Here is a 25,059-nt window from a genome sequence, read left to right on the forward strand (position 1 = left end):
TCTTTAAAAATCAATTTTTTAATCAAAACGGCATTAAACTTAGCGCCAACAAATATTTTCACTTACTTCGCACCAATCGCATTTGAAAATTTAACGTATCGCTCATAAAAACTTTCATAATTATAATTAGAAAGTATATTTACTTATAAAATTATTTTTTAATATTTAATCGTTTTATCATTATATTTTTTCAATTAAAATATTTTGTTTACGTTTTAAATTGCTTTGCCGACCGCCAGCCTGGATTTGAAACCAGATAGCCCGATGGTTCAATGATAACTCGCTTATAAAATTTTTAAAAAGCAGGCAAATTTAATAGTGTGTTGCAATTAATTAAAAAAAATTGTAATTTACCTGCATTTTTAATATCCTTACATTAAATAAAAATTATTATTTTTAAAATTTTATACTCTGACCTTTATTTACACCGAAACCAAACCTAAAAATAAATTAAAACGTTTTTAAAAAACCGTTCAAAAATTGTTTTGAAATTTTCAATTGTGAATCAATTTTAATATTTTACGTTGTGTGAGGCGGTTCTGTACATCTATTTCTGTATATCTATATAAATATTAAAAGCAAAGTGCTTTTAATATTTATATATAGCTATAGAATACAGATTGCCGGTCAAGCCAGCCGAATGGCAACCCTAAAGCAGTGCCGGCCCGAGCAAACTCAGCACCCTAGGCAAATGACTTTGATGTCTCCCCATTTAAAAAAAATTAGTAACAATATAAAACACCAATGTAAAATAGAGTATCTAATTTTTATTCGAATACGTAATAAAACAGCATAGTACAGAATTGTGATAAAAAAAACATTTATTTTTTCATTATTTATTGTAATTTATGAATGCACTTTCGCCATGCCGCTCCCCCCGGAATTCAAGCGCAGTAGGCAATCGCCTAGTTCGCCTATATGGACGAGCCGGCCCTGCCCTAAAGTCACGCTATCTCCCCTAAAATGGAAAAACAGTACCGACTGAGAGCAATCTCTTATCGCTCTATGCGAAAGAAAAGTCTGCCGTTACATCACCTCGTGTATGGGGCATTGTGTATTCTCTGCTTTGTCAACATGAAAGTTTGTTTTAATTGTTAATATTGTGATTTAAGAAAATTTTTAATCTTTGACTGAAATAATTAATTTCCTTATAAAATGTGGAAGACTCGTTTTTAATGATCGGAAATCGTAATGAGATTTTCTCGATTCCAATCAATTCCTGATTACAAGCATTTAATACTAGTGATGGGACAATTTTTATCCCATAAAAATTGGTGGGACCAGCCTGAAAAGTTACAGCTCAGCGAAAACATCTAAATAAAGGAAACTCGAAAGTAGTGACATAAGAATACTGGAACTAGATTTGACAGTTAGACACGTGAATAAAGTGCACATTGTAGTCGTTGCTTGTGTAAAGTTTTGGATGAAGTAACGTCATCGTGATAATTTAAGAAAAGCATCGTCACAGAAAAAGGCTTTGAGCTTTACTTTGAGCAATTTTAGTGAAGTAACTTTAAGGCTCAAAGATTCCCTAAATGTTAAGCCAAATTGTTGTGTGTGCAACGACTTCAAGGAACTAAATATACTTCTGAACCTTTTTCTGTGACGATGCTTGTTTTCCTGATTTCTCACGACGACATTGCTTCATCCAAAACTTTGTATTGCCTGTGTAATTAAAATTTGTTAAAATGACTTTCAATTAATTGCAATATAATTTTGTAGAATAGTTTAACGAACCCAATTAAAATTTTGCCACCATTCTAAAGAAAAGGCATTCGGTATACATTTTTATTATAAACGAATTTATTATTTTAGTAAATAACCATTCAAAAAGATTATCTCTAACAAGGTAATACAATTTCATTTCTGTCAAAATTTAAAAATTGTGTATAAACGCTGTCATATTTCTGTATATATTTAAAATATTTTATATAATAATTTCAAGAAATAAACTGTAGCATTTGATAGATCGATTAAATGCACTTAGCAAGTTAATTAAAACAGACCAAAAAACTAACGTGGATGCTTGTTTTCATCAAATTAAGATTACATATAATTTATTGTTACACATTTGAAAACTTCATTTTAATCCATAAGTTTCGATTAAAATATTGACCCTATTAATGTACGCTTCTTTGGCTTCATCTGTTGGCATGCCTAAAAATTTATTATTATTATTATACAAGTAACATTTTCAAAACAACACGAAGAGAAAATTTTGTACCTTTTCGACCATTCCAGGCATCCCATTTTGCTTTGCCTTTGAAGTCAAGCATACCAGGTCGACCTGCAATATTCAAATTGGCACTATGAAATTATATACTGTATTTGTTTTATAATATAATAATTATGTAAAGTTAATTGTGTTTATCTAGAAATGAACATTGGGGAAAGCAAGTTAATAACAAATCAAGGTGTGCTCATTCGGACAGTTTGAATTAGAGAAAATTCGGAAGTGTTCGACTTTTGATGGCTTTTGATGTCTTTTTCTCTTTTGAAAAAATAATTGAAAGCAGCACTTAAAATTAATTAATCCTCGTATAATTTAACATTTATAATAATAATAATAATAATAATAATAAAATTACAGATGTCATCGTGACTTTTTAAAAAAACAAATTTAGATGCCAGGTATGAGATGCGAAGTTGCCACATGTAACAATAATATACAAAAATACTAGGAATGTCAATTACGAAACAAGAAAAATATGATACGTCGACGTCATTTTTGATATTTGGAATCCGAGTATATTCGATTCGTTTTCAATCCAGCTAATGATTTATTGGGTAAGAGTACAAGAGAATCATAAAATTATTGTATTTATAAAAGAGCTGAGAATATAATAAACTTTAAAAATGACGTTTTTCTAGAATTACATACGGAAAAACAAAGTCAAAATAAAACTCAATTGAGGCAGAGCTTTTAGAATTGAGTTTATTCTCAAAATTTGATCTGTCAGTTTTTGTGTAAAATGACAAAGTTTAATCATATAAATACAAGACGAGGAAAGTAAAAATGTAATAAAAATGAAATCATGGACACGACTTTTGAGATAGTGAATCAAAGTAACAATGTCCAAGATCGCTAGAATGAGTGCGTGCATTTTTTTTTCATAGGAGCGACAAGTGATCGTCGTAGATGCCCCCCCAAATATTATTATTGACTTGCTAGCGTTTAAGTTCAATTATTTCACGTTAGTTCGTGTTCGGACAGAAAACGAATTGTGCCTAGCATGTGGCTTTAATAAATAAGCATTCGTTTTAGTTGGTAAATATTGAGTAGCGTCCTTTGCAGTGGGACGAGAGGCGAACGTTTTGTGTGTGGCTTTGCCAATTATTTTTTCAGACATAAGCTAAACCTAAACTTATTTTTTAACGTCAGTACTGATATTAGAGTTGTTAAAAAGAAAAAGGTTTGTTCTGTGAGGAAGGTGTGCAGTCGCGTATTCTACACATCTATTTATAATAATGAAATGTTTGAAATTCAAATGTAAGCCTACTTCAAAAACAAACATTTTAAAAGGTCTTTGATATTGTATTTACAAACAAAAAATATGTTTAAGTAGATGGTGTTAAATCTATAACGAAATAACGAAATTAAAAAAAATAAATTACGTATTTTAGTACCGTATTGCACAATAAAACAGAAGGAACTGTTTCTCATTAGAGGAAAATTCGTTTAACCTTAAATCGAAATATCGTTCATATCATATATAGGAGCTATAGTACACAAATTATGTTAAATCGGCATCAGGTATTGTAACGTCATGTACAGTACTATCGATTAATTAATAGCTGGAATGAGCACATCATGACTTCAGCTTTAGGTTAGTGGCGCATGATGAAGTTTATAAGCGTGAAAGCACCTATAGATGACAAAATTCAAGATGGCTTTCAGGAATGACAAAGTATTTGTAAAGACTTTGACTGGAAAGTACGTATGTCATCAGATTACAATTTTGCGTTACTTTTGAGGAAACAATTTAGATTAAAAAATGCTTACAAATTGCAGGTTCGCAGCCCACTAAAAGGACTAGGTTTTCTAGATTTTTCACATGTATAATACCTACCATAAATAGGAACCAGTTTTCCCATAGAAGGTTCTCCAGTGAGGCACCCTTCCTTGGTAGATTGCAAAGTGTTGAGTTGCCTTATTCTATTAAATTAATCTATTCATTCTATATTCTTCAGAAATAATTTTAATTTGCATATCTGATTCTGTAGTTACAATTTGTTGCATTATAATGGTATATATACTGTATATATTTTTTAAATAGAACAATTATTAAAAAAGTAATTCTTGAAAAAGTCACTGAATATTTGATATGAACATGTAGAATTTTGAAGTAAAAAAATTTTGACAAAATTATATTCTTTATTTTAGTTAGTTGGAGGATTTGTTTAAAATTAGAAAATATCAACATTCTTGTAATTTAAAAAAAAATGAATCTATAATGAATGACACTAGATGTTAAAGGAATTTTTATAATATAATTTATATATCAACTTCCCAAAACCCAATGTATAAACTAAGACAATCCATTCCTGTAATTACAGTAATCATAATAATTTTTTTCCTTACATTTCCATAAGCATAATGACAGAAAATGGAAAAAGTAAGGATGCTAATAAATTAAAAATTAAATAATACAGACTTTAGAAAATTAATTTAAAACAAACTGTAGAAGCAGTTGCAGCTGGCAATAATAGATGTTAAAAGTAATTTACAAATTGTTAATCATCTTTACAGATGATTAACAATTTGTAAATTAATTTGTAAAATCAATTTGTAAGATTGATTTTACAGATGATTAATCTTAAGTTGTCTATCATCATCATCCCGTATGTTGTACATATCAAACTTTTGTACATACTTCTTTGGAAAAATCTGAAAACATTTGATTTCTTTGTAACCCAATATAAAAAGCAAAGTAGATTTACCTAGTTTAGTTTTGTGATGTTGCACAAGTACATATAAAATTTTTTGTATTTGCTTTGTTCTAATTTTAAAATTGATTTAGTAATTAAATTTTGATAAAAATCACATTTTGTTATATACTGTATTTATTCTAATAAACAGTGAAGCTGCAAAATGAGAAAAGTTATAGATAGCACCCGCTAATAGTAAGCATGCTGCCTACTACAGGAAGATAAGAATTTGCGCAATTTTTCAGCTTACAATTTGTTTAATGTCACTTTTACCTTATGTTGAAATAAAGAATGAGTGTGTCAAAAGTGTTGCGTTATTGTTTGAGTAATAATAATAAAAATAATAAAGTGAAAAAATTTACTGGACTTATTCTATTAATAGTCCTTAATAATAGCCCTTGAATAATATTCACACTCACAATAGTCCTGAAGAATAGAAATAATAGTCACCCTGTAATAAACAGCACAGTTGCAAGCTGAAACTAGTTATAGACAGCACACTTTATTAGGATAAACATGATATATATATTTTGTTTTAGAAAATATATGTAAAATAATGAATAATTGTTCCATGATAGTGCAAGTATTAGACTTATATAGTGTATAACGATTTTTTAAAATTAAAAATCAAAATTCAATTAAAATACCTTTATATAGATGATAATTTCAATCAATAAATGAGTATTAATGCTAGTATAAATCTACATCATTAGTATAAATCTATAAAATACTTCAAATACAGCAAATTAATCACTTGTTCATAATTATGAAAATGTTTATAACATATATAACAACTACAGTTAAACAATTTCTTTAAAAAGTTGTTCGAATTTAAAAATACCAAAGTTATTCAGAGTCTTGTATGATTCTAAATATGATAAATTGAATGCAATACAAGAAGTGTGTTAAGATGACAAAGGACTTTTCACTAATTAATCAGAAAACAGTGATTCTTAAAAAAATTTGAAATTAAAAATTCTATATACAAAACAGAATAAAATATATTATACCAGGAGATTATTATAATTTAGTACATATTACAAAAATTTGCCAGATGATAATTTTTATGTTGATTAAAATTGAAGACAATATCTGTCAGAAGTCAGCCAAATAAAGCAAGAAAAGATGATTGCTTTAACTGACTTTGCCTTCAATTTTAATTAAATTATTATTTATTTCATCAATGATATATAATATATGATTGCCCAATCATATAACAACAATATATCTTCAGATCACTAGCATCCTGTATTATTTGGCAAGCCAAGTGTATCACTAATGATCAATAGATGTTTCATTTCAATGGTTCTAAATATGTTGAATTAATTTTGATTAAAAACACAAAATTTGTCATATAGTTGATTTTATTAACAATGGTTTCATAGAAAATAAATTGTTAACATGTTGCATGCCAATTTTAATCAAATAAAATACTGATGTTAGATTAATTTTATATTAAGTATTTACACTGTCATTGTATTGAACTTAACTATTAAATGACAATACAAACTTCTTAAATGTATGTAAGTTTTGTTTGAGTAATGTATTTATATAGTTTTACATATCAAAAATTAAAACAGTAATCTTACTTGTGTTACAATCTCCAACAGTAGCTTGTTTGAACAAGGCATAGATATCAAGTAATTCTTGATCTATTGGCTTTGACTTCAAATTTTTTGAATCTTCTACAGCTTTGTTGAACTTCTGAAATAAAATAATTACATTTTAAATATTTCTAAGTGAACTTTAATGTAAGTTACAATTATTAAAACATTTAAAAATCAATAAAATTATTTTTGTTTGGAGTTATAATTATGAAAACAGAATTAATAAGATATTATATAAAAAAAATTCAGATAGAAGTTGAGATGATATAAATATTGAATGAATATACATCAAACATATCAATTCAAATAAAGAACAATGATTTAATTATTCAAAATAATTTCAACTAATAGATAATGCATATTTGATTTGAAAATCAAAAACATACTACACCATGGATTGTAAACCTTTTTGAGCTGTGTGCCATATAGTTATAATACTTATCTGTAAAAATGTTTATGAATACTGAAGTTGTAAACTTTGAATAATGATATTTATGGAAATGAAACAAATATGTTTTAATTAGAATAAATGTAGGGGCTGATTGAAAAAGGGTGATTAGGTGATAAACCAAAAGGATAATTAAAAAACACAAGTGAAACCAAAATCACATACAGTAGCGTCCTGCTAGTCTGAACACTACTAATCTGAACATCTGCCTAATCTGAACATGTTTCAGTCAGTGGAGAGGAAATTTTTTTAGCTCGCAAAATATGATTTTTTTGTATTTTCCAGTTATTTAAATGGTATTAATAATACAAAAATATTTAGAATTCCACAACAAAATATATTGTATTCTATTGTAGTACTGTATTAATACTGTACAAAATTAATAAATCAGTGTTTGACATGGCCTATTAAACAGCAGATCTATGCAGTACTTACACACAAAAACAGAAACAAAAGTCATTGATGGTGTTGGATCTATATAAACCAGATCTGTTTTACTGCTTGCCTCTGCATTATTTTAATTATTCAGCTATTCTGAAAATCTGCTAATCCGAAACAGGGCTTAATCCTAATTAGTTCAGACTAGAGGGACTCTACTATAATACATTGCATGCCAGATGATTTCTCCTGATGTTCCACAAGTTCACCCACCACTCCTGTACTAGACTATTATTAAGTATATATTCTGGGAGAAAGACCTACCAATTATTATTATAAATGCTGCTGCATTCATGCTATCCAGACAGTATATAGCTATGATGGGTGATATTTCATCACTTCTAGATCCTTTCTGCAGTTATCATATAAGTTAAGTCATGTAAATAAAAACTTATATAAAAGACAGTTTTAATTCAGAATGCAATGCTCTTATTTCTGATACAAAATATATAACTCCTGTCTTGATAAGGTTTGGCCCGTCCTGGTATATAGGATTTTAAATATCATTGTGAGGTGGCTAAATTGTGTGCTCAAGTCAGAACAGAAGAGAGGTGGAGATTTGTATTGAGTACGACAGATTTGATGGTTATAAGAAATTATCCTGATTTATTTATACTAAAAAGGCTTAAATTAGTGCTCTTGATGTTTTCTAAGTGATGAGAAAGTTTGTTGAGTCTTCTGTTTTTCCTTTGGAAGAGTCCTGAGAAGAGGATCTGTCCAACAGAGAACAATCCTTCCATTGTTTGGCAGTCCCATGATGGTGATGTCAATCCAGAGAGAGAGAGAGAGAGAGAGAGAGAGATAGTTGAGAGTGCAACCAAGTAAGATCTGGCACTGAGAGAAATCAAAAAGAGCAGATATCTCATCCTTGAAATTCAGGGTTTTTTTATTAGTTTTTGTTCCTGATCACTCATTCAGACAGATTGCTTTTCCTCATTCTCACTTTCTAAATGTCACTCACTTGTTACTAAGTATAATGAGATCTCAACTTAGATCATGGAATGAGTCAAAATAAGATTTAATTCAATCCCAACTAGAAATAGTTAATGTTGGGACTTACAATGTCCAGTTTTCCTTTGTATGTTTTTGAGAAAAGGTTTTTTTCATATTATTTTTCTTTTTATGGAAATAATATATCAAAATATTAACAAATTTAGTGGGGTTCAGGGACATTCCATAGCTTTTCATTAGAATATCAGGGTGTTATTTCAATACCTCACACAATGACATATCTAGGATTTTGAGAATACCACGTATACATGCTGCTATAGGCAGATTTCGGAGTACCAAAGCACATCCTGTCATTTTTCAGAGAATGTTACTCAATTACCTTAGAATTACTTTAGTTACCTAATCTTATCCAATTGAAGTCATATACATTATATTTATTTTAAAGTAGAGTTACAAAACTGATTGCTTTAATATCAAGGGAGTTCTCCAGCACCACCCTCCCTGAATATGTCTTTGACCTCAACTTTATTAATTACTAATAGTTTAAATAATTTTATTACTATCACTTTGCTTTTCAATTTTCAATATTAAATATACATTTCTTAAATTAATGTTTTAAATTTGTACATTACAAGATCATTTCAAAAAACATTTCTTATTACTGATAATATGAGAGGAAATACTTATGTTAAAATTAATTATTAAAAAAAATCTGATTAAAAGATTACATCAAAACTTGAATATTTTAAATATCTTCTTAAGATACTCTTTCTATTCTAAATTTCACTGATATTGCTTATCTAAACTTCTAATCAATATATTAATAACATAAGAGATAAAGTATTCAATATGCTAAATGCAAAATTAATATACTGTACATAACTTAAGAGATATATAAGGAAAAATATAATTCTAAATATTTTGAAATAACAAAATTCATCCTTGAAAAGTTCTAGAATTCAGTATTTCCTCAAAACAAACAGTTTAAGTAAAAACATTAAATATACTATATATTGTTTCATACATATTAGTTTGCTAATATACAGAATATCCATAAGTTTTTCCACATCTAGTATTTCTATAGAAAGGAAAAAATTAGAGTATATTCATAATCAATAATTTTACAAAAAGCCTTTTATTATTACGAAAAAATAGTTATAAAATTACATAGAAATACAAATATTTTAAAATGTATTTAAATGTGAATCAATTGTTTTAAATTGTTTATTATTATTACAGTATTTTAAAATATTTGTTATAAAAAATACAGTTGTCTTTTTGGATCATTTTATTATATGATAGATAAATAAACTAAATAAATTCAACTTGTAGTTGAGTTTGAACTTTTATTAAAAGTAGTATTTTCAGTATCTTCATAAAATCTTGCATAAAAGAATTTTAAAATTTACAACACAATTATTTTATAACTAAATCCTATCATCTGAATTTGTTCAGAGGATATGATTTTTTTTTATTAAACAACAGGATAATTTAAATAAGGATTTAGCAACCGTGTACGACAGAAGAATAATCAAATTATTCATTAAATAGCCAAACTTAAGAATAAATTTGACAAACTAGTATTAGAATTGTTGCTTAATCATAATGAAATGTCAATTCCAATTCAATTTTAAGTGAAATGTTTAATATATTATCTTAGAAACTTTGTAATCATCATCATTTTAAAGATACAAATGCAGCTCCGAATGAGGCAGTTGGGACTTCATCAGAACCATATACAGTACTACATTCATAGGAGTAAAAAAGTAAAAGGAAAGATCATCTACCTGTGTCCCCTTGCGAAATATAGCCCCCAAAATCAGACTACATGGAGATACAAACCCCTCATTCCCTTTAATGTTTTAAACATGCATAATGTCAAACATGATCACTAGAATCAATGTATTATAAAATCATAAAATCTTGAATATAAAAAAATTAAGCAGCTTTTTTTTCAAGTGAAATTATTACACTAAATTTAATTTTTCATCATCTCTCTGCGAATAACACAGTAATATATTTGATAAAGAAACTTTAATTAAAAATTTTCTTAATCTTTCACAATCTATTACTAAAACAAATAGTAACATATTTTTCGTAATTATTTAGGACAAACGAAATCATGATTTTTACTTATTTCCTAATACACTGAACTGGAAAATATTTATTAAAAAATGAACTAGATTTACATTTAAAATTGTCTTGACACAGTTTATGGAATTTTAAGTCGTCGGCAAACTAACAAATATGAAAAGAAATAGAAATAGATAAGATAAACAGGAAACCATCGCCAGGCAATAGCCACGTTTATAACAATTTAAAGGGTCAATGACATTAAAGGGTGCATTCGTTTTGTCTAAGTAGTGTATGCTTTTACGTCAAATTGACGTCATTATCGAACTCTCTCATAAGAAAACTGCAAGTATGATGTCAAATTGACGTAATAACGTGTAATATTCGGACAAATCTAATTCTGTATTTAAACTAACAATGCTTTTACACAACGAAACATTAAATTAAAACATCGGCTCGGTCGAAATATACGAGTTAAAACAACGTTTAAAATAGAATTACCTCATCCAGAGACATCTTCGGCGGAGAAAAATAGCAAATCAGAGAACAAAATACAGCAGACGACACCAACGAGATCAATAAAACAAATGCCCAACTTTACCGAACTCGAAGTCCAAGGATGAGGAAACTAAACGTCCAACCAATAGCCATTTCTTTTACAAATTGTCACATGACCTACTTCCGCTCGAGATTCGTAATAGATATCGTAATTCATAAAAAAAACAATTTATTATTATTTTTTAATATTTTATATTTAGAATCTGGGTCTTTAGTAAGATTGATCAATTTTATGAAGTTTGTAATTTTATTTCGGTGAATAGAAAATACGTATATTATTATTATTTATTTTTTCTAGAAAAATTACGAAAATAATTTTATGACAATTTACGATGGAATATTTAAATAGGACATTTTGAATTTCAAAATATTTATCTATAACAAGCTTACGGAACCAATTACTTTTTATGTTAATTGATTAAAATTGTATTGTTTCATTTAAATGGGCATTTTACTTGTTGATAGATTAATTACGTAATTTTATAAGATAATAGAATAATTCTGTATAAAATTAAACAAGTTTTACATTCCCGATAGAATTTTCTTGGTTGTCCAATTCGAGTTTTTTTTTAAAAAAATCAAATTAATAATAATAAATAATCGTTAATTAATTCTAATTATAAACAGCTACATAATCTTTTAGTATAGTATTTTTTTTAAATCAAGTGTCTACTTTTTATACTTAAAATTACAAAACAGATCTAAGTCATGTTTCAAAAATATGTTAATGTATACAAAGTAATCATGAACAAACAGAATTGAAATATTTTCGTGGAAAAAATATAAATATATATATTATTTTAATGTAAATATATATATAAGTAAATATTTTAAAACAATAGTTTTGCACATATACAATAAAACATTTCAAAATTTAAATACGCATACTATATTCACTTAGTCTCTGTCTAGAACAGTTCAGAATCCGTGTTCCGCGGACCTACCAAGTTTTCCACCGGGCAAAATGTTTTTATTGCGAATTTATTCCAATGTACTGTACCTCAATATATAACTCTGTAGACAATTCCATGTTTACTATTCCATGCTTCACTGTTGGTTTTATTTGGTTATGGCAAGACGACCTGCGGATGGGGTGACCTCCCAAGGAAACCGGCTCTTACTTAGATGTTACAAACATGAAGAAAACCCGGAAAACTCCACGTAGCCTGTCCTTTGGCCTCACGATCAGTATCCAATAGTTTTTACTAGTGTTCAGTGGTTCTATCTACTCGAACACTGGTAGGCTGCTTCGTTGTTTCGTGAGAATAGTAAACGTGGAATTGCTTATCGATTTTTGAATATATTAATGCTAATGCTCTGCGTAATAAAAAGTATGTGAATGGTTTCATGCGGCCTCAGAAAGGTTGAGAATTACTAGTCTAGAGAAACTTTAAATACCTGTATATATTAACAAGTATTAAATCCTGACCTACTGTAGAGCTTTACAGATCTACATTAGGTCAGGATTTAATTTAATACATGTTAGATAATGTATATACAGTTGAAAATCTTCAACAACCACTTCCTCTAAATAGCGACCGTTCTTTATGTTACCGTCAGTGGCCGTCGTTAGAGGTTTAACCGTGGGCGTCTGCAGAGGGGGCAAGTGGGGCATTTGCACCCCCTGAAATCGAGTAAAAATTCTATAATTTATAATTGTAAAAATGATTGTGTTATGTAATCGTACACCCTCGATTATGTGACGCTTTGTTTGTCCTTTTGTATTGATCAATACTGTATTCTATAACAACGGTGGGCAACCCCCGGCCCGCGGGCCAGCTACGGCCCGCGAAAAGTTTCTATCCGGCCCGCGAGATGTTTAGAAGAAATTATAAATAAATATTTTTCAATGTAATTCGTCTAGTTTAAATTGAATATTATTTTCTGAAGTGTTGTGGCAGCAATGACAGGAAAAAATAAGGGAGTCATTTCCTTATTCAAACAAAAAATGGGAGAACAGAATTTTTCTAAATTATTTATATCTCATCGCATCATCCATCAAGAAAATCTATGTGCAAAAGCTATGCAATTAGAAAATGTAATGTCTGTCGTATCCAACTACATAGTGCTGTTTTTATTGTGTTTAAAGTCACTTAGATTTTACAAATAGGTGAGCCGTTCACAGCCCGGCACACGCATTTGTAAAATCTAAGTGACTCATACAACATGGAATTCATATAAAACGGAATAATCAACAGTGTTATAGGGGGGTCGACTGTAGTAATTAATTTCTTTTTATTTATTTATTTATTTATTTCATATTTGCAGACTAAAAATTTACAGGTCACAAGGTGTCAATTAACTACTATGGCCCGCGGAAAAAACGTAAAATTTATTCTGGCCCATGTTATAAAAAAGGTTGCCCACCCTTGTTCTATAATCTACTTGTGGAAATAAAACTCAAAATATTAAATAATTAAATAAAAATTTATTGATATAAGTACAGTAAAACCTCGATTTACTAATTCGGGCGAAGGAGTATACTTAAAGCCGAAAGTCCGTTATATAATAAAGTAGGTTTTTCAGAATGCGTGTTAAAAAAATTGACAAATTATTTAGTTTATCCGTTTTTAGTTACATAGATACGTTTGTGTAATTACAATTAAGTATACAAGAAGTTTAATTTTACAGAAAAATTTTTCATTTGTACTATCTATTACTTGTAGATCTGAGACTGTAATAAACAAATATAGGATCGAACTAAACATTTTTTTGAAAGTACACGACATTTTATTTGTATTTAACTAAACAAATAAATAATGTTCTTAAAAAGAAATCAAAATTTAAATTTGACAAAAACACAAAAACAATTTCTTATTTATTGTCTTCGGGTGATGATATGTATTGAGACACTCCCGTTGTGTGTGAAGCTCAGAGCCTAAGAACGGTGAGTCTTGGATTTCAAAATAATAATAACTTATTAATTTCATTACATATTAAAAGCATTTTTAAATTAACAGGGTATTAATTTTCCACATGACACACGGACCAGAAATTTTGTCCGTTAAATCGAGGTTTTACTGTATTTGTCTGGAAGCTTTGTCTTCTTGAAAAATTATCTGTGGACGCATATATATATATATATACATTGACATGAATAATTTAATAATTTGATTTTTGCGAAACTTTATTCTGAATAATTTTTGATCATTTTTATAAACTGACTTTTATATTTTCTTTAAAGTTTTCTTTAATATTTGAAAGAATAAAAGGAAATCTATATTTCCGTTTATACAAGACCGTCACCATCTCAAAATAATTCTGTGACTTAGAAGAATAAGTGTCCAATGTTTCGGGTCAATAGTTTTGATGTTGTCGAAATCAAAACTGGTAGAAAGACCAGTGTACAATAGCTCGAAAGTTTTGTTATCCGAAAGTCCACAACCGCCTATAATTGATGAATTAGGTAGAGAAATATTATTTGTTTGAAGAATATTACAATTAAAAACAAATTATATCTCAATAGATTTGTGTACATATCCACCATGAAATGATGAATATGTACACAAATTTATGTACACAATTTTAAACTGTTAAATCTAATGACATCGTTCTACATATCCAACAATAGTTAAGTTGATTAAAAATTTAGCAGGAAGAAAACGAATTTCAATAAAACTGATCTTATTGCGATTGGATGGTATTCATGCGATTCATGAATACCTTCATGAGCGAATAATCGCGTATTCGAGTATTTCCTCTGTATTCATTAAACGAATCTAATTCAAAATGTTCTTTACTAATTTGTATTGTCAAGTAAACTACTCCGATAAAATTTAAAAGAATATAAAAAGAATCTACAGAATGAAAGTATGTTTAAATTTAATTTTTACATGTTAATCTCATCTTTTCAATATTAAAATCATCTGTAAAATAATTTTTTTTTGTAAATGCTTAATAAAATATTCTTCTATTGTCAATGAGAATTCGGGTTAAATTTTATCTGGGTCGTCACGCAACACAATTTTCTATTGTGGTAGACACTATAAAGTTACAAAAAAAAAATTAAATTTTTAATGTATTTATTCACATCATAATATATCTATTAGGATAGGATTATAGGATTTTTTATTATAGTTTACTTTTTTTAAATCTGAGAAATTTTATTGTTTAATAAGATCTTTGCTAAAAGGAGCTTACAACATTCAGGATTGGATTGGGTAACACACAACATATGACAATCTAATAAAGGGATGCCTCCCAGGAGGCATCCCTTTATTAGATCGAGAAACTAGTCCCTGTTCAGAAGTTAAACACGTGGTAAAAACCGGAAAATGCCACTTTACATGCGGCCATTGACGAGGCGCGAACCCACAACCAGCGTTCAGTAGTTTTATCTACTTGGCCACTGCTGGACAAAATATTTATAAATTTTTTAATTTATAAATTAATCACTTTTAATAGATTTTCACATATTTCTAAATTGTAATTTAGAAATATGTATAATTGTAATTTAGAAATATGTATTTTAGAAATAACACGGGTTCATATAGTTCGGATTCCTATATCACGACGAAAAAATTGCGACAGAGTTCGTACAAACACGCTAAAAAAACTCGTATAATTCGGTAAAACGTCATCGCCGACTCGCGTGGATTGGTCGAATCTAGACCAATAGCAGATATTGTACAAACCGTTGAGTTTAAACCAGCAGCGGACCTACTAAAAACCATTTATTATTTATCGTCCATAAAAATTATATTTATATTAATGATGTCTCCAAAGTTCAGCGAATTTTTCGCAAAAAAAATAATTTATCAGGAAGCACGCGAGCGCCATTCGATGACAAGCTCCACGACGAAAACAAGCTTAAGCAATGGCGTAGTCGAACGGTGCACACTCGGTAAGTAATCCTACAATTTTTTGTTTATAGCATAGTTTATATGGATTATTCCCAAAAAATTATACGTATTTTGGAAATGTTGAGTCGAATTAGTCTAGAATCGATTAATTTTATGGAAGAAGACCTTTCAAACAGCCGTAGTCCGTAAACTGCATATCTGCCGGGCTGTGATTGGCTCATGTATTTAAGGACTCTTAGAACATCAATTCCATAAAGAATGGAACATATCTACCGTGTTATAGCGGGGTCGACTGTACAGAACATAAATATTGTTGGCAAATAAAACTATTAATATACAAAGAAAAGTCGAGCGTTTGAATAGAGCAGTGTTGCCCAAACTTTTCGATTAGGGGACCAAATTGTGAGTAACTCGTAGGTAGGCAAGCCACAATTATTTTGTACATTACACATATACAAAAACGTATTTATTAGAATAGACGTACTAATACAGTAGAAAAAGAGACAGTACTAATACAGTAGAGCGTCGTTTATCCGAAAGAATTCCAGTCGGAAAATTAAAATTTTCGCTAGTGCTGTGACGCTGCAATCTTTGGCTATATCTTGGGCTACTCCAATATTTTTTTTGTTGGCGTGTGTTTCATCTGGCAGCACTGACACTTTTGTGTGGTGTTTTTCTGAGGACTGTGTGTCTTGCTGAATCGAACGTTTTTGATACTAAATTAACTTCTAAAGTATAATTTTTTTGGTTTTTATATTTTTCTATATATTTATTTTGTTTGTAAAAAATAAAGAAATAATTTTTAACGATACAAAAGCCACAATTATTATTTTAAAAAGCTTACGTTAGGCTTAACATCGACGAAAATTCAACGCGAAGCGACACGCAACAGAGAAAAATTTTAACATGGGATGGGTTAATATATTTTTTCGTACATAATCGGTTATGCGAAAAATAAGTTATCCGAACAACCCCAGTCCCCAATTGATTCGGATAAACGACGCTCTACTGTAGCAGGCTAAGTGGATCTCTATCGAGATAGGTACCCCAATAAGTGAAATTTTATTTCGTTTGGTGTTATATAGAGTTATATTTACAACAGAGCCATAGCTATGAGGTGACTAAACCCCTTAGCTTAGTCGGTAATGCCCATATGGAGTTTATAAATGTATCCTTTTGTTTCCATCAAGTAACTTAAGCTACTTTTACATTTTTTATACTTGGACTGTAGCTAATAGGCTGACTGGATAAGAGAAAATACCAGTCAGAATTTTTTCAGCTTGTCCCTGTAGCTCTTAGTGATTTATTTCTGGCTGTGGGATTGATTTACAATAGAAAAGCAATTGAATCTTTAAGTAGTAGATATACAAGTGAAGAGACAAGTATAAGTAGATATAACTTATCAAATGTAAAGTTTAGCTGATAACCATTTACAGATACTTTACTTATTATCAAACGTATAATCTCTATAAACTATTACGAAATAAAATATTATTTGATATATAAATTTACAGATTTCTGCTTTAATTTATTAAATATATTATTAGAATTTTCATAAAATTCGTTAAACTGATCTACTATAATTTTTCTGCTTGTGGCTTTTTCGAATATTAAAGACAAATATAAAATGTATAAAACTATAAATTTTTGTAACCATAGAATCAAATTAGGCCCACTAGCAGCCGTGTGGATAAAACCACTGAACAGTGGTAGTTGATCCTGGATTCGCGCCTGACCAACGGGCTGGCCACGTGCAGTTTCGCGGGTTTCTTTCACTTGTCTAATACCTGAATTGGGACCAGTTTCCTCTTTCTTGACAGATCGCTTATGTATTGCGTTGCTTAATTAATTCCATCAATTCAATTCGTAGATTCGGATCTCATCGGATAGACCAGCGATTCCCAACCTGTGGTACGCGTACCCCTAGGGGTACGCGATAGGTTGTTTAGGGGTACAGAGAAAAGTTAGTTATTATGGCAGAAAAATAATATATTATGTATCACAAACTAATGGTATTAAAAAATTATTAGATAAAAAATGTTCCTAGCAACAATCACAACTTTATTATACATTTTTTTTTTAGTTTTTTTTTCTTTAATTTAAAGTTACAATATGTAAAATTAACAATACGATTACTCACTAAATTTCTTAAATGAGGGGTACATTCTAGAGATATGACATGTCACGGGGTACGCTAATGAAAAAAGGTTGGGAACCACTGGGATAGACCAAAATCTCGATGTTTCTAAATATAACCTCAATGATAGTTCATAATAATAATTATATTGTACAATAATAATTCATTTTGTAGGGATTTTGNATATAAGTAAATATTTTAAAACAATAGTTTTGCACATATACAATAAAACATTTCAAAATTTAAATACGCATACTATATTCACTTAGTCTCTGTCTAGAACAGTTGTTCAGAATCCGTGTTCCGCGGACCTACCAAGTTTTCCACCGGGCAAAATGTTTTTATTGCGAATTTATTCCAATGTACTGTACCTCAATATATAACTCTGTAGACAATTCCATGTTTACTATTCCATGCTTCACTGTTGGTTTTATTTGGTTATGGCAAGACGACCTGCGGATGGGGTGACCTCCCAAGGAAACCGGCTCTTACTTAGATGTTACAAACATGAAGAAAACCCGGAAAACTCCACGTAGCCTGTCCTTTGGCCTCACGATCAGTATCCAATAGTTTTTACTAGTGTTCAGTGATTCTATTTACTCGAACACTGGTAGGCTGCTTCGTTGTTTCGTGAGAATAGTAAACGTGGAATTGCTTATCGATTTTTGAATATATTAATGCTAATGCTCTGCGTAATAAAAAGTATGTGAATGGTTTCATGCGGCCTCAGAAAGGTTGAGAATTACTAGTCTAGAGAAACTTTAAATACCTGTATATATTAACAAGTATTAAATCCTGACCTACTGTAGAGCTTTACAGATCTACATTAGGTCAGGATTTAATTTAATACATGTTAGATAATGTATATACAGTTGAAAATCTTCAACAACCACTTCCTCTAAATAGCGACCGTTCTTTATGTTACCGTCAGTGGCCGTCGTTAGAGGTTTAACCGTGGGCGTCTGCAGAGGGGGTAAGTGGGGCATTTGCACCCCCTGAAATCGAGTAAAAATTCTATAATTTATAATTGTAAAAATGANTCTTCAACAACCACTTCCTCTAAATAGCGACCGTTCTTTATGTTACCGTCAGTGGCCGTCGTTAGAGGTTTAACCGTGGGCGTCTGCAGAGGGGGTAAGTGGGGCATTTGCACCCCCTGAAATCGAGTAAAAATTCTATAATTTATAATTGTAAAAATATAACAAGTTTATAAAAATAAAATTTCATAACAGATGGCGCCACTAAACGTTGCCGGAAAGTGAAGCAACTCATTACTGGATTTTTTTCTATTAGAAATAATAGAAAAAAATCCAGTAATGAGTTGCTTCTATTAGAAATAATGGAAAGCGTATTAATCCATTCCCAGACCCTAAACACTACCCATTTTATTCTAAAAATTGTCAACTTGGACTTATCAGGTTTTTAGAACTATTACACTGGTGTACCGGCTATTTGCAAAAGGATGAGTTCTTAATTAATCAAAAAAACAAAAAACCTTTATTTTTTCACCTGTAGTATTACCGGTACACCAGTGTAATCATTCTAAAAACCCGATAAGTCTAAGTTGACAATTTTTAGAATAAAGTACAAGTTAAGGGTCGGTCCACTAGTGGCCAAGCGATCTTCGTTCCCTGATCACTGGGAGTTCTGTCGTGGGTTCACGCCTCGCTCGGACGAGCTGGCCACGTGGAGTTTTTCGAGTTTTCTCCACGTGGAGTTTTCCGGATTTTCTCCACGTCTGTAACGCCTAAATAGGGGCCAGTTTCCCTTAATTAAAAAGACCTCCAGGAAGGCATCATCCTATGCAGATCGCCCAAGTATTGCGTTGCCATAATTTAAACAAACAACAAACGATTTAAGGACATTAAAGCAATTATATTAACTACCCATTTTGATTATCTTAAAATAATCAACCTTACTCAATTTCATTAATCAAAACTTCAAATTTGGACAATCAATCCTATTTATGTATGGATTATTTTTCTGAAAGTATTAATATTTATAAAAATATTCTGCAATTGTATAAACATATATTTTGCTAGATAATAGAGTACTTATTCTATTCGATATCTACGTGCGTGTGCACCGTTTAACGATCGTTAAGCAAATGACGTAACGTGTACTCAGACATTATACATCGACATGTACATTATAGTTTAATACTTACAAGCAATATGTAACAATTATAATAGTATTTATGTATCGAAACGTACAAAAGATATAAGCGGCTATGAAGCTATCGGTTTCATTATAACCGTGCAAGACCTCTCTCGTTAAGTGACGCTTGCTGTTAGGAAATACAATTACAATGGAACCTGATATACTGTACTGTATTCGTAATATTCGATATTCGTCACATTTTCATTACTTTTTTATTTTTCCATATTCGTCAGTATTTTCTGTATTCGTCATCATTCCCAACACCGGAAGTAACACTACAATCGCACGCTCGCGCCGATCAGCTAGCCGTGTTAGCTCGCTGTAGTTAACGAGCGACGTTTTGCATAATGAGTGACGAGGAGATGGGAAGTCCAGGATTGTACGCATGCTTCATCAATCTGTGTTTAGCACTCGTTCCGCTAGCATCTTAGTGTTGCTCGTGATCAAACATTTTTCTAACCTTGTGTTCAGACATATTACATATAAACATCAACAACCATAGCCCTTATACAGAAAAGTTCTTTGGATTCCCTCGTTCTCTCACAACACCAATTTCTTTCACTGCCTAATGGCAACAACAAACCAAGTAGCTCGCTTCCGTGGTAACTACTTACCCGACAATAATAAAGATTACAATAGATCGAGAGCTGTTCGGAAAGTTCGCGGCCTCAAATAGAACAACAAACAAAATAATGTTAAAACTATTTTTATTTTTCAATGTAGTCTCCTTTGTTAGCAATGCACTTATTCCAGCGATGTTCTAGCTTTTTTATGCCATTACAATAGGTCGATTTGTCAAGTTGTGCAAAATACTCGTTTACTTCAGAGATGACTTTGTCATTTGAGTGGAATCTCTTTCCAACCAAGGATTATTTTAAATTTGGAAAAAGGTGGAAGTCACTGGGGGCCAAATCAGGTGAGTACGGTGAATGTGGAACTAATTGGAAGCTAAGTTCGTTTATTTTTTGTTCAGTGATTCTGGCATTATCGTGGTGAAACAGAACCTTCTTCTTCAAGTGTGGCCTCTTCGATTTCTTTCTTCAGTTTTTCCAAAAGTATACAGTAANCAAAAACAAAAGGAATATGGGTCAAAGAAAGTGTTCGAAGTTTCTTCCACTGACTGCAATGCAGACCTCACATCTGTGGTGCATGGAATTCCGAACATTCTGGTATAATCCATCCTTATCTCGAATTTCTCCGGCAGCTACTGCGATTCTTCCAACCAGCTCCTCAGCATTGTCAACGGGGGTGTCATAAACCAGTGTTTTCATATGCCCTCAAAAATAAAAATCAAGACACGATAGGTCTGGTGACCGAGCATGCCAACGCACGGGACCACCACGTCCATGCAAGAACGCTCGGAACTTTAGCGCAACGCCAGGAAAGCATTTCCGACCCCACATTGCTATATGATTCCGAGTCGTCGGGATGCACCCTACCCCTCTTAGAAGTTCTGAAACGTTTAACTGAGACACCCTGTAGAAGAAACGAGCATCATTTATTGAAGACTCCTAGAACAACAGAATTGCCAACTTGAAAAATAAAAGACACAGTTAACAGCATGCCTACATCTAGTCCAAGTATTCCTGAGCAGGCGAACAGTCAGCAGAACCTGACAAAATAACTGAACCTGTCTCAGTACAATCCCGTGTTCTGATAACCCACTCTGGCAGGAAGATAAATAAGCCTCGTAGATTTTCGTTTACCGAGAATGACGAAAGTCCACAAAATTTGTAAATATACTATATATTGTTAAAACGATCGCCAATACCCTTAGAGAAAAGAAAAAAAAAAAAATGTTTTGTATTTAATTAATATCAATTATTTGTTAATTTTGAACTCAGTTTAGTTACACCACAAAAGAACAACGTCACATCCATTCACTAGGTAAAACAATTGCTTTAAATATGTATTATATGTATGTATAATCTACTATTCTCTTATATACCGCATCTAATATTATTTGCAGGAAATCGCCATATTTCTTGTTAGCGTTCGCGTTTACTTTCGAACTAGACATGTAAGCACGAATACACATGCTAATGACGTCAGTTCCGGTGTTCAGAAGGACAGTAGAGCATCGATTATCCGACCCCGATTAACCGTCACATCGGTTAACCGACCGTTCTAGTCGGTAAATTTCAAATGTCCGCTAGTGATGTGGCACTACAATATTTGGCTATGTCTTGGCTACTTTAATATTATTTTTGTTAAATTTTTGCGTGTTTTAGCTGGCATCAACGGCTCGACCATTGAAGGGAGGCCAATATTTAAACGAGACTTAATTTTCTAATTATGAGTGGTTGTTTGTTTCGTGAGCAATAAAATAATTTAAGAAAATAAACTATTCTTACACACCAGAGGAAAATATACTTTCACACAAAAACCTTCGTAACTCCAGTGATACTTTAAAAATAATTTTTAACGATACAATAGCGACGATTATTATTTTTAAAAAAAATTTGTTAGGCTTAACATCGATGAAAATTCAACGCGAGGTTGGTTAATAGCGATATACAGTACTAATATACTAATTACATGGGATATCCTAATATACTATACTAATAATGTATTTTTTTCGTTCTTTTCGGTTATCCGATTTTTTCAGTTATCCGACCAACCTGAATCCCCAATTGAGTCGGATAATCGATGCTTTACTGTAATATGGCGTATAGCCACAGTTTAAGGGAATAATATACAGCCTATGTCCGCCCTGGAGGTCTATTCTAAATATTGTTAAAATAATTTTTGAAATCGGATGAGTAGTTTCGGAGATTACCTCCTACATCCAAACTTACAAACTTTACCTCTTTATAATATTAGTATAAATATGGCGTGCGGCCACACCTTATAACTTATTTTATTTTTAGCCAAACAGTTTGACATCATATCGGAAGAGATTGTGTTATCATGTTTGCTTTATATTAGTTTCTATTTCTTATCCATTATCAACTAAAAAGGTCTACATTCATCTTCTAGATTGGAATTTCCTACCTATGATAATTATCGAAAGCATATTAACTTACAGCAAATTTTTCGAAATGAAGTATAATATAGTTGTACTTTGCAAGCGACCAAATAACTCGGGTAGAGTATAATTTTATATAAAGAAATTTACATCTTTTTAATTAATTGTAATTAATTAAGAAGTTATTTAATAAATACTTCAATAACTAGTATAAATACTGTACTAATAGGCCTAGTTTATTTATTTATTCTTAAGTAAAATATTTTAGGTTAAAGTGTACCTAAGTAACCCAAATGGCAGCTCTTCAGTTAGGTTAGGTTAGATTAACTATATATATATTTTTATTTTGTTCAAGAACTACCGTGAATCAATAACTAGTGACGTTAAACACTCGGCGGACTGCCGGAGGCTCCCCGAGGAGAGCTGGCGGCTGAACTGTTTGTGCTCCCGAAGGAAAGACAGTCAGAAGCGCCGCCATTAGGGTTACCTAGGTACACTTTAACTATATTTTAAACTAGCAGACCCAGCCACGTGTTTTTATATAATTTAGATGTCGAAATTCCCCGCGGGGGGGAATTTCGACATCTAAATTATATAAAAACACGCACGAATTCGAATGCATGTTGTATCAAAATTTCAAAGCAATCGGTGAAAGAACTTTTGGAGATTTAAGATTTTCAACAAACGAACATTACATTTTTATATATATATACTGTAAAGTGCAGTTGAGCCGACTCCACAATCTGACTGAGGTCTCTCCAAAGGTTATTAGTTCCCAGACGCCAATCTGGCACATGAATTCACTACGCATGGTTATCCTGTACATACACTATGTTTTCCAACTTGTACTTTCTACAACTGTAAATAAACTGTACATATATTCAATTTGAGTGTGGAGGTGTGCTTTCCAACTTACCTGATTCATTACATCGAGTCGTGATACACAAGAAACCAACTCAGACGGAGTTGGAAAGGAACGGCAATAAGATCTTCAATTATACTGTAGATTAATTCCTCTTTAAACATCACAAATTACCTTTAAAAATAATTCTAATATTTTTCTGATTAAAATGTATGCGGTAATATCCCCGCGCTTATCACGTAGTTGGATCGTGAGAAAATGTTAATTAATCTTAATCTTAAATGTTTTCGAATAGTCGAAAATGTTTTGGATTAGTCGAGGACCGTTATGTGTGAGTAGTGGGGATGGCTTTTGGAGACGTGTGACGCACATGCTTCAGTTGATTTTTTATAAGTAAAAGTGTACGAATAACAGAAAAAAGTGAAAAGTGAATAGTGAAGTGTGAAAAGTAAAAATATACAAAACAATGCCAAAGCGCAAAAAAGAATTTTTGCGGTCTCGAATCATATCTCAAAGGCAAAAGATGGAGCGGGGAAATGAAACCACGGAAGAAAGAAAAGTACAGTACATCTAATATTGCTACGAGAAAATTATCAACGAAACAGAAATAATCAGACAGAAGAGCAACTTGAAAATTATAGGGAAACACATCGAATCAGAGAAAGATTATGTAGAGGAAGAGAAACAGTCTTTTATATAAAAACAAAAACTATATCTATATCTATATCTATATATGTATATAAAAATGGACATGTATGTCCCTATATTTCACTTTACCGCCAAAACTACACATCGCACGTGAATGGCGTTTGTATGTGGTAGTAGCCCCAAGTCTCCATTCGTGCACCAGGGGGGTTGCGTCTCGATAGCTATAAGGGTGCGGGAGATATGGGGTTGAAAGTGGCTTTCTATTTCGAATGTTTTGTTCGAATTTCTTCGAACAAATTCGAACAAAACATTCGAATATTGGTTCGATTATAGAACGATCGTAAACGTTCCAGAAACGTTGAAAATAGTTCGTTTGACTGGACGTGAACAGGAGACGTTCAGAAATAGAATCGGGACCAGGAAGTGTTAATATAAAGCGGCATGCAAGATTTACAGGCGGTTTTTTGCGCTTTTGCGG

General features: G+C 31.1%; 2 protein-coding genes across 2 annotated transcripts in view; one reads left to right on the forward strand and one right to left on the reverse strand.

Moving 5' to 3' along the window:
- Window positions 1-2,040: 2,040 nt before the first annotated feature.
- Window positions 2,041-11,105, reverse strand: LOC111618411 (acyl-CoA-binding protein-like). Its single transcript, XM_023359941.1, has 4 exons — window positions 10,948-11,105; window positions 6,519-6,633; window positions 2,225-2,287; window positions 2,041-2,157 (listed from the first exon to the last, which is right to left on the reverse strand). Exons 1-4 carry the CDS (start codon window positions 10,960-10,962, stop codon window positions 2,081-2,083), a joined length of 270 nt encoding a protein of 89 aa, XP_023215709.1. The 5' UTR covers window positions 10,963-11,105; the 3' UTR covers window positions 2,041-2,080.
- Window positions 11,106-23,042: 11,937 nt separating this feature from the next.
- Window positions 23,043-25,059, forward strand: part of LOC111618390 — a 4,140-nt gene continuing 2,123 nt past the window's right edge. Inside the window, exon 1 of the mRNA XM_023359904.1 lies at window positions 23,043-23,190. Coding sequence (XP_023215672.1) covers window positions 23,100-23,190 — 91 coding nt within the window. The 5' untranslated portion in view covers window positions 23,043-23,099. The remainder of the gene's footprint in view (window positions 23,191-25,059) is intronic.

This window comes from Centruroides sculpturatus, unplaced genomic scaffold (assembly GCF_000671375.1).
Source record: "Centruroides sculpturatus isolate CEXI.00-Female unplaced genomic scaffold, Cexi_2.0 scaffold10, whole genome shotgun sequence".
In the NCBI taxonomy this organism is placed as follows: Eukaryota; Metazoa; Arthropoda; class Arachnida; order Scorpiones; family Buthidae; genus Centruroides; species Centruroides sculpturatus.